This window comes from Syngnathus leptorhynchus, chromosome 1 (assembly GCF_054491065.1).
Source record: "Syngnathus leptorhynchus isolate UIUO chromosome 1, UIUO_Slep, whole genome shotgun sequence".
NCBI lineage: Eukaryota > Metazoa > Chordata > Actinopteri > Syngnathiformes > Syngnathidae > Syngnathus > Syngnathus leptorhynchus.
Window position 1 is genome coordinate 14,783,699 of NC_141195.1, and position 17,204 is coordinate 14,800,902.

Sequence of the window (17,204 nt, forward strand, 5' to 3'; positions counted from 1 at the left end):
AATAAATATTGAAGAGTGGTGAATTGTCCTTGGGTGGGAATGTGAGCGTGTGCTTGTGCAATTAATTACCTGGCGACCAGTCAAAGCTGTACTCTGTCTCTTCCCTAGTCAGCGGACATAGATAGCAGTTACTTAATGACGCTGTAGAAAATGGACAGACGGACGGATGCTTTGACAGCAGGCGCGTCATTAAGATAACCTTCCTGCTAGCTCCTAAACTTCATATACAGTGCTTCTCCCTGAGTTAGTGTAGATGTCATTGTAACAATGAAGGATGCCCTTTCTGACTCACAGGACCGCAAACGGTGCAGCTCAGCTCAACATCCTGGACGCCTGCCAAAACTCCTCACACACACAAACACACGATACTGAGCTGTTTTGAATTTTCACATTAGTCTGCCAAGCCTGTAAAGTGAATTCAGAGATTTCCCAAATTATACATGTTTGGAAAAAAAAAACCAAATTGCAGAAAAAGTGCAAAATGGAAAAAAAAAAAAAAAAAAAAAAAAAAGAACTGAGGTGATTTCATTTGAATCTGTGGATATCTGACCCAATTGTGAAGTGCTAGCTAGATTGCCTACACTTCAAAAAGAATAGTCGGCTGGCATGGCTGCTTTTAGAGTGCCTCAGTGTCAGCCATGGGTGCATGCGCATTATGAAGAGAAGGTGGAAGAACTGCGTCTTTAAAATAAGAAAACTAAGCAGATGTGTGGAAAGAGGCTTTGTACTTGTGTGTTTGCTTTAGAGCACCTCATTGTCATAGCGTGGAAAAGCCTGCAACAATCTAGTGGAATATATGTGATTATTTTTTTTCAATCATTCAAGTTTAGCAGGTTGTTAACAACTCTGGTGTGTCAAACTTAAGAAGGCATTTATTTTCATTTTGCAGGGACTTAAAAAGAATTTTCAGTAGGGAAAGTTCAAGACGTTGAGCAATAAGCCGGATATACGTAGTTCCTTGTAGTTTTCAGCAAACTGTTTTGTGGAGCTGTCTGTCATCCATCATCTTCTCACAAGGATGTCTTCTTGTCTTTCCCTTACTTTTTCCACACCCTTACCTTCATCACTTGCGCTCACAGCTCAATGCTTCGGGCCTTCTCGGAAATACAGAGCTCAGTGTCGGAATGGCGATCGCTTGCTTCCTGGCGCAGGAGGGGGCTGATATCAGCTATGCCAACCATAAAGGAAAGAGCCCCCTGGACCTGGTGGCAGACAGCACCATGCTGCAGCTCATCAAAAGCTTCTCAGAGAAGTACAGGTGCTTGTGAGGAAAACCACGCAATCCGTTCCTCATGCGCATGCTTTAAAGCTCTCCGTATCATGAATTATGCACCTTGTCATCTCTCAGATTGCAGCGCCTGCAAGCTATAACTTGTGGCCAGGGCCCAAGTGCTGCTAACCTGCGCCGTGTTCACACTACGCCCAACACCATGACCAATCTGGTTCTTCCTACGCTGCCGGGTCCCAGTGAATGCCTCATCTGCTCTGAACTGGCTCTGCTGGTTCTCTTCTGCCCCTGCCAGCATAGTGTGGCCTGTGAAGGTGAGTTCATCATGCAATCATAAGTTTCATAGATTTCTTATATACGAAATGACTTGCTTAACATGGACTAATAACTGATGAGTACTCTGATTATGTTTGTGGTCAAAAGGGATTTGCTCCCACTTAATTAAATCAGGATGACAGTCACACATGACCATCTTCCCGGGATAAAATAAAAAACGGCAGTTCAATAGACCAGTGTTTCCTAACATTAATTGAGCCAAGGCACATCTTTTACCTCAGGGCACACCATCAAATAAAAATGCCACAAGAAGTAGACAGGATATACTGAAATATTAATGAGCTCATCTCATTTTCCTCACAAATGTACGTACTTGATGTGAAATCTGGGACCTCCAGGGACAGAATTTGGATTAAACCATTATCACGGGTGTGGGATGGACAGAAACAGGATGGAAAATTGATTATACATAAACTCATACACCTGAAATCATTCGCCCCCTGTTTTTTTTTTTTTACTTACCAATTGTGAACTGTATCGGAGAGTGGCTATTGGCCTGTCTGACATTTGGATGGCAGTCGTGATTAAAATTGTGACTCCGCCATTCTGCCAGTGATAGATTACACGCTGACGAGCCTGTCAGGACAGATATGCGTTACCAGTCAGCCGGCCCGTGTGCTTCGTGGCACCAGCGGGACCCTGCAGCTTAATTCCTCATTTTTCGAGTGATTTGGCTCCATCCGCTTGCCATATTTCATTGTTTGGTCTGATTTAGCGTTGTGTTAAGGATCAGTGTTTAGTAGGTATCGTGTGTGTTTTGTCTTATTGACCTGCTCTTTACTTGAACAGAGTGTGCCCATCGAATGAAGAAATGCATTAAATGCCAAGTCACAATCACCAAGAAAATTCGACAAGGTAAGACAAAAGCCTTTCCTCTTTGAATTTTCTGTCAAGGCGCTTGTTTTAAAGCCCACTCAAGGCTACAATAGTGCCATATAAAACATTCTAACTTGACTACAAAGACAATATTTTTAATCATGTTATACGTTGACTATTTCCATTTTGTTGAGCAGACCTCTGCAGGGTCAAAGTATCTTAATTTGGCTCAGGACCAAATTCCAAACTTTCATAGAAACACTCAAACATAAAGTTTGGATTTTTTTTTTTTCCTTTTCTTAAAGGTTCATGGGTTATTCATCAAGTATCCCCTTTCTATTAGTACTGTTATTTTCAATTTATTTCTGTTTTCAAAACCCGGTACTACATTTGGGGCACCAAAACTAAGTGGATACTAGATGACGGTTGGATGAGCAGATTCACAACTGTCACATTATTGTAAGATTCAAGAATGGAAAAAAACAAACAACGGCTGCTTCTGCACTTTTACAGCCATTTTGTTGAACTGTAAAATGCGCAAAGACAATTAAAGGAGCTGCCCACATTCTGACTCTCTTGAGCAGACGTGTCACACCCACACAGTACATACAGTGTTTTCTATACATTGTATGCTATTGTTCAAGGTATTGCTCGTCCCTTCTCAGACCAAACCGAGGTGGACTGTAGCCCCGGTACGGAGAATTCCGAGCAGCACAACCTGCTGGAGCAGCTCCAGTCTCGCTACAGGCAGATGGAGGAACGGATCACCTGCCCCATCTGCATCGATAACCAAATCAAACTGGTTTTCCAGTGCGGACACGCCTCCTGCATCGACTGCAGCGCCGTGCTCAAAGCTTGCCCAATCTGTCGGCAGACCATCCGCGAACGCATCCAGTTGTTTGTCTGAGCCGCAGAGCGAGGAAGGGCGTGGTGGTGGTGGTGGTGGTGGTGGTGGTGGTGGTGCGGCCGGCCCGCTGGCTGGCTGAAGGCAGACCATTCATCATCTACCTTGCTTCTAAGGCACATGGACTTATTATTTGGCACTGTGGAAAGGACAAAAAAACAAAAAAGAACAAGCCCTTCAGCTCCCCCAATCATTTGTCTGACGTTGCTGCTTTTAAGTTGATGTCTGTTACCCGTCATCCTCGCCTCTGTTCTGTTTACACGGCTGCACAGAATGAGTCCTCCCTCTACAGCCTGTCTTGTGAATTACGTTTGCTCTCATTTGGATCTGGGAATAATAATAATCAGTATTAGTCTTCGCAGTGGGTGCGCTATATAGTCCCCAACCACTTGCCTGGAAAATACACACTATACAGTATATGCATGAGTATATGCATATTGTAACATTAATGGGTGATTTGTTGTTGTGGTTTTTATTTCTTTGTAAAGTATAGAGTTTTATTTATGTGTGAAAGGTGGTATTATTTTGTAATGTCTATTTTTTTTTTGGTGTTTGCTTGGAGGGCCGCAAAAAGTGTTTTTGATTCTTCTGAAAATACACCCCAAGCCTATGTCCTCTTACTCAGGGTATCAACTCTTTCAAAAAAGCACTTGTGATATCCATAAAAGGTTCAAAGTCGCCGCTTCATATTGTGTTGATGTCGGGAGGTGCCTCAGGACGATAGATGTCATCGACCTGGAAAAAAAATGTCATTGTTATGAGTGAAATGAATGTTTCTGCAACAAAATGGATGGACATGTTCATCTTCAAAAGTAAGAAAAAGAAGCTCCCCACAAGCACCCATCCGTCCACACTGTCTATCTACGGAGCATCCGCTGTGTGTCTGGTGTTTGTGCTTAGCTTTCGATTCAGCCCGTGTTGTTATATAGAAGAGCCAAAAAAAAAAAAAAAAAGAAGACTCTGGTTATTGCATCGTTTACCTTCTTGCTGGAGTCATTTCACAAAAAAGCCCATTTTCTCCTTTGGCGCTCTGGATTGTACTCTCCAGCTTTTCTCTGCTGTATTTGGTGTTTCTTGAAGGGCTTCAAACACATTTTTAAACTTTTATTTGATTTTCAGTTCATGTAATTGACTTCCAGGGACAAGGAAGGTTCTCATTGATTTTTTTTTTTTTAAATTACGATTTCATGTTTGGCTTTATTCGACCCCCCCATTTTGGGAAAGCCAATGTTTAAATTTGTACATTTTGAATGTCGAGGTAGGGATGACTCAGTTTCACTCAACCTCTTTTATGTTTTTTTTGTTTTTTTTTTGAGGAAGAAGCAATGTTGAGCGATAGAACGCTGCTGGGTCTAAAGTGTGTCAAGAGGTAAGGTTTACTTAGAATGTCAGTGCCAAATCGCATGAACATATGCATGGGCACTGCACACAAATTGAGGTTTTACAGCTGTGTGAGAAAAAAAAAGTCAGATCTTCCGCTAATGTTATTATGATGACCAAAATATAGTATCATGAGCATGCTAAGTTATTGGAATACACCAAAAGCTCACAGTGTGGAGTGATTTCACATTTGCTTCCAGATGGTAGTCAGTCCCACATTGTTAAGAGCATTTACCAAAAGTGTATTTAAGTTATCAATTGAAAAGCATTTTTTTTTTTTATTATTTAATTTGTAGTTGAAGGGTTTGGCGGCAGATGTAATAATGTGGAGAAGGACAAGAAATGGGGAAAATATTGGTATATCTAAGTTTTTTTGAATGTTTATTTTACCTCCACGTTAACTGAGGTAGCTGTGATAAGCAGTGATCAATTGATGTATAAAGGAATAATATTAAAGCCGCAAATGTTACTTTTGGTGTTTGTACAGTTCAGCTCTCTGAGTACTGATGTTGGCCTTACTGTCTCTTCCTCCTCTGTTCATGTTTTCTCAGTTTCTGTACAAAAATATTTTGCAATAAATATGAAACACTTTTCTAAGGACATCATGTCTCAGGATTCATTTATTTTATGTGAGGATGTTTATTTGGTCGATATAATCTATATATTTTTGTAGTACGAGTTCCCACTCAGCCATTTATACTACATTGTAATCTATGAAAATACTTGATGTTTGATACTTAATGAATCACCATAATTCACATTTTACTGTGTTTTCCTTGTTCTTTCTCTGTTAGTTTTATAAATGGACTGCATTTGAATTCACCCAAGGTAAACTAATCCCCCTGGGACAGTACAATACGTCTCATCTTCTTCTGCTTGAAAAAACCCCAAAACAAAAACCCTGCATAACCGCCTCAAGGTTTTTTTCTGTAATACTAACGCACAATGGCAAACAACATAGATGGTTTAATGAATATCTTTGGTGTCATGATGTTCTAACCCTTTAGGCAATAGCCATTGAATACAAACAGTGGAGCAACACATCCAGAAAGATAACATAACAGTTGTCGCAGGTGTATATTGTTGATCTTCTGTGAATAATGACTAATATTATTATACTTAACTGAAGTGATGTGATGTCTCCACTAATATCCATATCATGTTAGAATTCTACTGTCCCATGGTGGCCATGGCAGGTATACCAGAGGTAGACAGACTGTTTCAATTCTGAGGCTGGATTCATGATATTTCCATTCATTTCACACTTAGTGTGAGGGCAAGCACTCCAGAGTAGCAATGTTTTGTGTTCAACTTTGTAAAGTTTCCACAATGTGTTCATGCCAGTGTGTATGCTGATTTTTGTACAACAACAAAAACAGGACTACAGTAAGGTCAAGACTCCTGATTATGAGTCATTGGAGATTCCGGCTGGAAATATTTATTCCAGGCTGTTGTCTGCGTAACAGCTTCACTTTGGCACCTGCCTAATCGTCTTAAGGCTCAGATGGCTTTGACATATGACTCAGCATTTTAAGCAATGACGTCTCCAGGGGACAGGGCGCTTGAACCAATGAAAAGTTCTCTGACCGTCCTTTCAAAGTTGCATTGCTCCATTTCACACACTGTAGGAATTTAGTTTAAGGCGAGTGTGTTAATATACAAACAGGCGCATCTCAATAAATTTGAATATGGTGGAAAAGTAGTTACGATTTTACATATTGCTCAGGCACAATTCCTACCTAATCTCACATTGAAAATCACTTTTCATTGTCCTTTTATGCAATGCTGTACTTGTACTCTAATTTCTCGAGATTGTATTTGTTTTTTTAGGTGTAAGCTACACTAATCAAAATCATATCAGAAATAAATTGTGAAATATTTCCTTCTGTGTAATGAATCGTATTTGCTTATTAAGTGTAAGCTACACGAATCAAAATCATATCAGAAATGAATCATGAAATATTTACTTCTGTGTAATGAATGCATGTCATGTTACACTTTCTGGATTACTGTAATAAATGACGTTTTCCACGACATTTTAACTGAAACTATCTATATACGTATTGTTTGTTTCTGTACATGAATATATACAATGCTGAGCAATCATGTTAGCCCACCTGTCAATTAAAAAAAAAGATAACTTAAGACATTACATAAATATATGCAGCAGCTTGTTGTATTGCAGGAAATTGTTGAACAAAAACAATAATTTACATATACACGTCTCTTTTTTTTTTTCTACCAGTTGACGTGCGCACTTGCATGTGGCGCGTGTGTGCGTGCGTGTGTGTGTGTGTCCTACAGGGGGCGCCATGGCCTCACCACACTCTCATTAATGTTGAAACCGACGCTCCTAAACCATTTGAAATATTACTGACTTATTTTTTGTTCTATTCCACTGCATGTATTCCACTTTGCAGGTTGTAGCACTACATTATACAATATGCAACACATGCAACTCTAAATTTCCTGACTTGCCTGTATGATGTAAAACAATCATAAATGATTACCACTTCAAAATCTAAAGCATGGCTGGGGTTCACTGCATAATAGCGTTATCTCAATTAGGCACTCAGATGTCCGTGATGTGGCAGCCACTTTTGTGGTGTCATTATTACACCGCACAAACATCAAGCAAAACCAACAAATGACATTGCTTGATGACATCATTGTAGGGACAATAATTGACAATATATTGTCAGAACAATTTCCTCCCTCTTTGTTTCGCCTGAGGTGGAGTAAGCTCATCACGTGCAACTAATACATGGGCTCCCCTATGAAGTTGCTCGGAACCAGCAAATCCAGCAAATGATGAGGCTTTGTGTATACTATCACTAAACACTGTTGCTCCACCAACAAATTGTGCCGCTTCGCTCGGCTCGCCTTCAGCATATAAGCGTAAAATCCTCGCCTGGTGCCACACTTGCTGAAAAAGCTGCACATGGAGTTTGCGACAAAAAAAACTTCACAAGGAGGCAAGTACACAGTTGCCATAAATATCCTTCCATCTATTTATAACGCGCTTATATAATTCCTCACCTGTTGACATGTATTGTGATGAGTCTTTTCAGGCACTGATGCTTGTTGAACAGAAAATGGACCATTTTGGTTTCAAGCAGTCATTTGGCTGAACAAGTCTCTTAACAACCAGAAAGGATCACAAATGTCCGCTAATCTAGCCAGGATACTAAAATAGCAATGTAATGATCACATCATGCATGATGTCACTTGTGTTTGCTAAAGGCCGAGGTTGAACACGAACAACTCACAGGTACCTCTTACACATTCCAAATAACCAGTAACATTTTCCGTGTCAGTTGAAAAAGAATAACCGACACAGTATATGAATGAAGTAGTTGCATTAGTGGCCATCCCATCCAGCACCATGCGGGGTCATTAACGGAGAACAGTGATGCATTCAAAGCATCCTCTTGTCCTTTATGATGCCATATAAATATGATCTGTACGCTATTCAACGAGTACATTCTTAACGTGAGATTTTCGGAATAGGCAACCCCCTCGCCAGTGTGTGTGTGTACATGACATCAAAGATAAAATGGCTTTACGATAGATATGGTTTTTCTTGAGAAATCCTGCTTTTCCCCCGAACAGCTTTGTACTAATGTCATAAAAAAAGCCGTGTTTGTAATATGGCTCGTGTATAAGACGTTGTGTACAGTGATGATGAGGCTCGTGGAGTGAAAAGGTGCCATCTATTCATGTTGTTTTTCTTTCCTGAAGGCTTCCTCCTCCCAGGCAGCCAGTTGCTATGATGGGATTCCCACTGATGCAATATCAGCCAACCTTGGCTCAACTCTCGGGGTACGTCACCATACTCTCATTTTGTTGTTGCTCCCGAGGAAACTCGGCCGTGTGCTTATCACTTTCCAAAATGCTTTGATTTTCATGGAGCTGCGTGGCTCTTATGGGAAAGTTCTGTTTTGACTCCCTGAAGGTGAACCCCACTCTGCTTAACTCCTCAACCTGGCTGCTGTTAGCGACCACAAATTACACCCAGCTCTTCTCCGTCCTGCCCTCATTGTAGTCGCCCTGCCGTTGTGTTTTAGGATTTGTTAAGAAAGCCGTCATTAGGTGTCCCGTAGGAGAATACAAGAGCCCACTGGAGCAGATGGGTAAACTTAAGTGGGGTGCTTCTTAATTAGAGCTTGATAACATCCATCCAGGTGGCAGTTGTCAAAGGGGCGTTATCAAAAGACCCCTTGTACATTTGCTTCTGCTGTTTTCTTCTCGTTCTGTACGCACCAGAGCAACTAGTGCATGCTAGAGTTATTTGCGTAGGGAAATCCTAATTTGGCTTTGTCAATCCTCGCCTCGCTTTCTCTTTTTACCCCCCTCATAGAACAACAAGTCTTTCAATACTTTATCGTGACGGCAAACGGGGGCTCACACAAGACCCAGAAGGACGTGCTTCCATGCCGCGTCATTTGTTTCTCATGCAAATAGCAACTGACTATGTCGAGCAGGGATGACTCAGTTCAGATAGGCGCAACCTCGGGCAACGGTGAAAGTTTTAAAGGCGCAGTACGTCCATTGAGAACAACACAATAAATAAACATACAATATGAGAATGTGAGAACTTCTCTTAGCCTGGACATAATAAGTCTTGAAATTATGCCACCACTGTGACTCGATTTACATCCACATCCTTGCGCAGTGATTGACGGGAGCAAATGGAAAATTCAAATAAATTGACAAAACTTTGTAACTTTCTCCCTTAGAGCAGGATTGAAGTATATGTCCACCTAGAAAAATACAAAAACTGACTCAATAAAACTGGCTATTCTACAAACCATGATGAAAATGAAGACATTGGGTGTCCAACCTGGTGTCCATAAAATCACGTGACGTAGATTTAACCAGTGACAGGAGTATGATTACTTTGAGTGTGTAAATGTTCTTTGCTCCAAACTTGTGCGCTGTCAAAAGACGACTGACATGCTTTGGCACAACGTTTGCCTCTTTTGAATCGAGCACACACACCCTCGAATCTCTTTGTGTGTGCATTGGCGTAGTCTTGTGTCTGCGTCGCTCGCCTCCACACATGAATGGAGCAAAGGCTTTTCGGCATAGGACAGCTGTCTCCTTTGAAGACAACTAGCCTTAAAAAGTGGTGACCTCCTTCTTTCATGTGTTCACCCGATACGGCTCTTCATTGCCTCGCTATCGCTCCATTCACACCGTGGCCCGAGGCTGCCGTGCTGCATTATTATCTTTGTAAATGCAGAATTCATTCACTGGATGGTAATAAATTGTGACCAGTGGGTAGGTGTCTAGTTTAGATTTAAATCCGATTACGTTCCAACCACAAAAATCAAAATATTAGTGCAATTCGGCTTGACTGGGATGCTTGAGTTTTGGCTCAGGCTCCAAAGTTGCACTTAACCACATCCTCTAATCGCCAAGCCTCCCGTGCACCTAATGCCCTCCGTTGAAGTCCATACTGAAAGCTATAAATGGTGAAATCGGAAGAAAAATGGGGAGTGTCAGCGGTGCGATAACCTCCCATTGACTGAGGGTAATTAGAAAGATCCAAGGCCCGCTCGTCTTTGGCTTCACGTGCGTGTTGCTGCTGCTGTGTGCGTGGAAGGAGGTTGAGGCCCAGCGTTGTACCAGGCAAAGGTTTCCACCAAACTCTTCTTGCATAACTCCGCGAGTGATAACACCGGCGCATTCCTCTCAACACACATCACAGCTGCCAACATCTTAACCAAGTAGTTCTCCTTTTCTTTTTTTTTTTTTTTTCCACCCCTAAAAGCTTAGATTTAAATACAGGCTATCTCAGATCTCACTGCCTTTGCTGCAGGGACTAAGTTTCCATTATGGACTTAAAGAGGAGAAAGGAAGTACAATGTTTGAAGAGATGCCTTCCTGTTGTCTGGAAAATAGATTTGGCTGATTTTCAAAGGCAGAGGTTCATCCTGAGGTAGGTCAACGAGGGTCAACGCGCAGGAAGTCGTTGTGCAAGTGGAGTCAAGGACGTAACTGGATGGTGACAAATGTTTGGCTTGATTGTCCTGAATCGAAGGGTATGGTACTTGTTGCATCTGCGGCTGCACGGTGTGTGAGTGGTTAGCGCAGCTGCCTCGCAGTTAGGAGGAGTGGAGTTTGAATCCTTGCTTTGGACTTCCTCTGAGTCTTGCGTGTTCTCTCACATATATACATAAATCATTAGTGTGTCGTGTCAATGACTGCTTTATAATTTTGTATTTTTTTTTCTCCTTACAAAACAACATATCTATTCGAATAGCCATTTTTTGATTCCTTGAAAAAAAACAAACCATCAAATCAAAACGTAACACAATTAATTTGCTTATTGGCAAGGCTTTTAAGTACCTTTCTAGTTTTGCCCGTGAGAGCAAACGGCGTATGGATAGTTGCATCTGGCTTGGCCCTAAAGAGACCTCATTGCTGAAACTAAGGTGTTTAACTGCACCTTCCTGCACGGCTGGCTCACTTGCAGGATGTTGATTCAGAGCCTATTTAACTGCAACTCTCTTCCTCAATGATCAATGATTAGGCTCAGTAAACACGGCCATAAAGCATCAGCGTCGGACCAGGCTTGTGTACACTCAATCCCGCGATGCCGAGTGTTACCTGCTCCCTCAACACTTCCTTTGGCACCAGCCGAGCAACAGCCGGTCTGTCTCCATGGCTGCCGTAGGTCCGTGTGGCACATCTTGCTGCGCCCTCGCGATAGGCTAGATTGTGCGAGACAAGCCGTCTGGAGACTGTAATGTTGACAGAGCTCAGACAAATCCAAAAGGGCGCAGGGTTGTAAAAGTGTGGCCAAGCTCAGAGAGGGCCCCATCCGTCAGCTGCCTGTGTTAATGTGTAGCTCTCTGACTGAAGCACCTTTGGAAAGCAAAGAAACTTCAGCATTGTTTCTGCTATGGACTTTGATTTTGCTCAGATTCGAGCCAAAAAAAAATCAAATCTGCTTGATCATTGACTGCTGACTTGTATCAATTGAGGTGGATTCTCGCTGGGTCATCATTACAATACACTTTACTGTAGCCTCTGGAAAATAAAAAAAACTTCATTGTGCTTTTAGTCGTACATCTTGGAGTTAGTACAACTTGGAGTTTGTTAATCATCCCGTGTGCAGTTTGGTTTAAAACGCAAACATAATATGTTTTTATGATAGTACAAATGAAATTCAAACATATTCATGTTGGTGAGGCAAAATCCTCCTGGTTTTATCCATCTCATGGGGCGGCCATTTTGCCACTTGCTGTCGACTGAAACTGACACCACACTTGCCAAGGACACACTCAGTGCACTAAATGATTGCCACAGGAATAAAAGAAAACTTTAGGAGGTGTGTCAGAAAGGTTCCAGGGCTGCTGTCACAAAAGATATTTCCAAACCCAACCTACAAGTTTCCCCATTATTGCCAACCAGCAACACCAACCTGTCTAGACAATTTGTGACACCAGTCCTAAGATATTTTTGGGACATACCTATGACAGTTTAGAAAGTTTGGATCGAACATCATATGTATTCAGAAAGGACACGGGTCTAACTTAACTTGTTTGTCATCTGGGAAGTTACTCTAGAAAAAAAAACACACACACACACACACCCACACATTGAAAAAAAACATATTAAACCACAGTGATGCGTATAATGCAACAGGTTTGTCAATAAACAATTATTTGGGCATAGCCTCAGGTCTTCAAACTTCTGCACACACAGGAAGGAATGAGCAGGTGATGCTTTACCTTGGTAACTAGTCTCAGTGGGACACCTCCTGGCTGTGTGTTCACCCCCCCCCCCCATTTTCTCCCCAGAGAGCCTTTATCTCACAAACACATCTTGTATCATTAGTGGGCCCTGCTGTTACCCTGTAGTCAAGACCCTATGATGCAGAGGATGTATTGTACGCTCACACGACATGTTTAGACTAAATTGTAAGGAATGTTCTTTTTAAAAAGTAGACTGCGTTATAATGTAACATTTGAAGCATGATTTTAAAAAGGTGACATTGTAAATGAATATCAATGGCAAATTATCCAATCATTTTATCTTCATAAGCTCACACCCAGCTTAGGGTGTTACAGATAAAAAAAAATCAGTGAAGCAATTTTTTTTTTCTACCCCAAAAAATAACGCAGTAAGTTTGAAAAGGATGCGTCGCGAATAGGTGGGGTTTCCGCACCATGCTTTTAGGAAACAAATATGGCATTTTCCGTTCCTTTGTTTACCATGACGTCATCGGAGTGTTCCCTTAGAATAGACAAAGCTCACATAATGGGAACTCTTCACAAAATTATGCCAGAGTAAATGAACATGTATTTGCAGCCGTTGTGGAAGTCATTGTTACTAGCGCTTTAGTAAACACATTAAGCTGTGAGCAAATTAGAGTCTTTTGAGGAGCTCGGTGGGCAGGTGTGTTTGGAGATGCTACGCAGGGTCGGAGTACTTGACAATGCCTTCGACTGAACACACACGACCGTTTAAAGCCTTACAATAATACTAAATGTGCCTTGTCTCTCTGTTTATATTTGGGCACAATGAAAGATGACCTTTGGGCAGCATTTACACACATTTCCCTAACAAACTGCCTGGTCTGGCCTGCCAATGTGTGAAACTCGAGCCGTGCTTTTGGTTGTCGCTGCTTGGGACAGATTGTGTGCGTGGAAGAAAGCGTGCAATCCTTTTGTGTGTTCCAATGAATCATGTCAGGCAATTTAATTTCTCCATTTGATTGTATTGTAGGGGAAATAATCCGTTTTAAAAATGATATACAATATATAAGGAAATATGATTCAGAAGTAGGACGTTACCACGTTGACCCACCAACCCTGCCCGATAAGAGAAAATGTCAGACTCTTCACTTTGTGATGTCACAAGTGAGGAGCCACTCCTTGGTAAACTAAACACACACCCAGTTTCTCAGAGGAGCTGTCCTGTCCCTGCACCTTGACTTGGTATGTGGCTATTCGGATTCATCCATCATCCGTTCGTCCAGTAGGCCGACTTGACAATGTTTGGTCAAACATTTGACTCTGTGAAATCCACCAACTACTGCAGGTGCAGCCACCTCTCGATTTCCAGTCAGTTAAATGGGGGGGGGAATCTTCGTTTCACAAACATTTTGACCAGACCAGAGTCAAATAAGTTTATTATCCACGCTACCATATTTTAAATTCTATACTAATCACATCCGATAAAATCATTCTTCTTTTATTGCGATTATTTTGTTTTTTTGAAGATGTTTTATTTTAAAAAATGTTGAACGTGGATAGTACTCCTTGTCATAGACTAATCCAGATCACCACAATGTTCAGTTTGACCTGAAACCAGCCAACAGGTGTGTTGTGGAATAGGATGCAGCAATAATTGGTATGCTTCGATCTGCCTTTCCATTGTAATTTCCCCACAAGAGATTAGAGCACACACACACACACACACACACACACACACACACACACACACACACACACACACACACACACACACACACACACACACACACACGGAGCGGCGCAGCTAATTCTTTCGGGGCTAATTAGACAATGCCGGTGGCAGGAGGCAAGTCAGGGCAGGGCCGAGGCTGCGAGACCGCTTGTGCTCGTTCTTCTCCCTCGGTGATTCTCTGTCAGTGGTAACAGGCGTGATGCTTGTATCTCAAAGCTCAAGAATCAGCTTTTTGTTGTTATTCGTGTATTGTCCCAAAAAAATGGATACTTTTGTGTGAAAGCCTGCATTTGACCGTTTAAACTTTGTCCAAAACTGTTCAGTATCGTTTTGCAACTAGCCGTGGAGTTGAACAGCAATGTGTTTTATTTTTGATCATTCGTTTTGAAGGACGTCCACGTGCATGCTTTTCTGTGAGGTTTGCGGTCTCTCGATATCTGTTGTAAACGGTTGGTGGAACGCTTTGACAGTGATAATTCATCCTGCTTGAATACTGTTGATCAATTTTTTGGTATCACATTTGTCTCACCATGTCAAAACAAGAACAGCATGATGAGGAGGACTGTATTTGATACATAGTATCACTTTTAATTGAACAAGGGAATATGTATATATTTTTCAGCTCCTTGTTCAAGAACAGGAAGCTGCAAAGAATAATGACGCACTGACGCATTGGATGAGCATTTAGAAGTTCAGAGAAAGACAAATTAACCTGTAAAGTATATTATGCGGTTTTGGTTCTTTTCAGAAAATCCACTAACTTTTTGTGGATATTTTTGTTTAAAGATGCCAACAACCCTTAATAATGTAAAATTGTTGAAGAAAGATTTTTTTTCATGAAGCGCTACTGCAATTACAATTTAGAAGACAACATCAGATGAGTTGAAAGCAGGCGGAAAAGTTCAAGATGCCCATAAGCAACGTTGTGGAAGGCCTTTTAAAATGCGAGTCCATTATCCGAAGAATAAGCAGTATGTCTCGAGTATTTGTCTGTGAGACTCTGTGTTCAACCGCTTACAAAATAGTTGGAATCCTCCAGACATTTTTAAGTCGAATGACTGAAATCTCCACCCAAAAATCATCATTGGACATGGGTTGATTCTTCCGCACGTTTTGCTGTTATCACGGTTTTAGATCAGCTGGCAAGTTGTCAAAGTAATTTGTAAATGTCATAATAAAGTAAGTTGATGAAAGACATACACAGCTGCGTGTGCATGCAGCGCATGTTTAACACGCCCAAGATGGTCACGGTAGAAAAAAAACCATCCCAGAATGCATTGCTCTGAGCTGCGTGTAAGCGACCTATGGAAGATAATTGATTGAAATGCTCCTCCAGAGGTAGCAACCCCCAAATTGACACAAAGACATTGGAAAGGTTTAGGTCATGATCACAATGAAGATGCTTTTCCTTGAAAAGTTTTTGTACTTCCAATAGCACGATGATGACTTTTTTATCGTCACAATATTGAATTGTGAACAGACACCAAGCGTTGCTAGCTTGATAGTAACGCCAACATCGAGCTAACTATCTGGAGACTCGCAAGCCGATTGTTGAGATGAAGACCTTTTTAAAAGTCACACCTGGGCAAAGTCCTCCAATTTCCTTTAAGACAATGTGAATCTGTAATTATCCTGCCGGTCGGTCTCTGAGCAGAAGGTAGACAGGACGAGAATACAACAGAAAGCCCTTCATGGGAAGACGATGCCTAATGAGCAAGGCCTTTTATTTGGGACAAAAAAATTATAATAAATTCTTAAAAGTAGGTTTCTGCTGTTTGCATCTATCACTGTTCAGAGGGCACTGACGGTTTGATTTGATTGTCACTATATGTTTGTGTTCCATTTGATGCATCTGACCCGTTGACTGATGTCCTTGCATCCCGTCTTGCGTGACCGGCTGGCTAGATAGCCATCAATAGCCAAATAAGTTGAGGTCAGTCTCCCGTGTGTCACCCCTCTCCACATTTGTAATGCAAATGAAACCCAAACAAAGAAAACCTTTTGGAGCACAGCAATTTACTAAACCGCCCTTTAAGAGTGACTTGGCGGAGGGGAAAAAAAAAAAAAGTGCTAATGGTTTACTTATAATTGTCTGGAAAACTTGCGGTGGAGTGGTACGGGAAGCGAGCTCACACGTATCTAATCTGATATGCTGTCAAAATCCGTTGGTGAATATTTTGTTGTCGTTTGCGTCAGCATTGGTGCGGTTTGTTTAACTGCATACAGGCAATTATCTTCTTCCACATTTGCCGGCCAAGTTCTGCTGCGAGCTGTGCCACACCCCTGCGGAAACCGGATATGGTTCTGGTATTGTGCTCATTGTTGAGAGACTAATCCTGACAATTACACCCGGAGACCGAAAGTGGCCGCCTAGCCCAGCATCCAAGTAAGGTTTTGGATTCGGCCTCTGTTTGCCCCCTGGGGACGAGAGCCCCCCGATCCTTTTGTTTGCCGGTGCTCCCCCACCTCTAAATGCCTCAGACTAACCTCAAACCTCTGGTGTCTCTTTTTCACGTTTTACTCACCTGCACTTTGTTCACCTGTTGTTCCGGCTGCTGTTGTCGTTGGGACAAAAAAAGGTGTGTGGACACAAAGGGAGGCAGTTTGTGGGAGTAAAGGGCAGGTATTTCAGGTTGTGGCCAACGTTTACAGCAAAACGTGAAGGCAGAGGTTTTCACAGTCATAAAATTGCATTGAAAATGTGAGTTTGGACCGTTTGTCAGTCGACCAATCGTCTTTGCGTGGATCAGAAGAGATTGTCCCCACCAAGCCTGAGCTGACATCATAAAAAACACACACACAAGAAGGTACCTGGGGGTTAACGGGGGTTGGGGGGGGGGTGGTAGGTAAGCGAACCGGTGAGGTGAGAGTCAGAGGGCGGAGGTGGGTGGGGGTTCTGTTCTTCGTTTGTATTTGCTGAGACATTGCATCGGACACACCTGTAAGCGCCAGTGGCCCAAGTGATTGGCTGCAACCTGAAAATTACACCTGCGGGGGCAAAGAGGAGGAGGGGGAGTCAGGCTACATGTAAACCAAGCCCTTTACAAATTCGGCCTCTGTCTTCTGGAGGAGCTTAAGAGTTGAAGGGCGCCGAAGAGA

The 17,204-nt window shown here is 42.0% G+C and overlaps 1 protein-coding gene across 3 annotated transcripts in view; it reads left to right on the forward strand.

Annotated features, from left to right (window-relative positions):
* mib2 (MIB E3 ubiquitin protein ligase 2) overlaps positions 1 to 17,204 on the forward strand; it is a 47,539-nt gene that overhangs the window by 26,558 nt on the left and 3,777 nt on the right. For 2 of the 3 annotated variants that reach the window (XM_085935317.1, XM_085935152.1), the window contains exons 16-19: positions 1,080 to 1,258; positions 1,349 to 1,542; positions 2,354 to 2,419; positions 3,046 to 5,266. In XM_085935317.1, coding sequence (XP_085791443.1) covers positions 1,080 to 1,258; positions 1,349 to 1,542; positions 2,354 to 2,419; positions 3,046 to 3,287 — 681 coding nt within the window. In that variant the 3' untranslated portion in view covers positions 3,288 to 5,266. Of the gene's footprint in view, positions 1 to 1,079; positions 1,259 to 1,348; positions 1,543 to 2,353; positions 2,420 to 3,045; positions 5,267 to 8,405; positions 8,487 to 17,204 lie in introns of those variants that run through there. The other variant, XM_085935235.1, reaches the window with a different exon arrangement.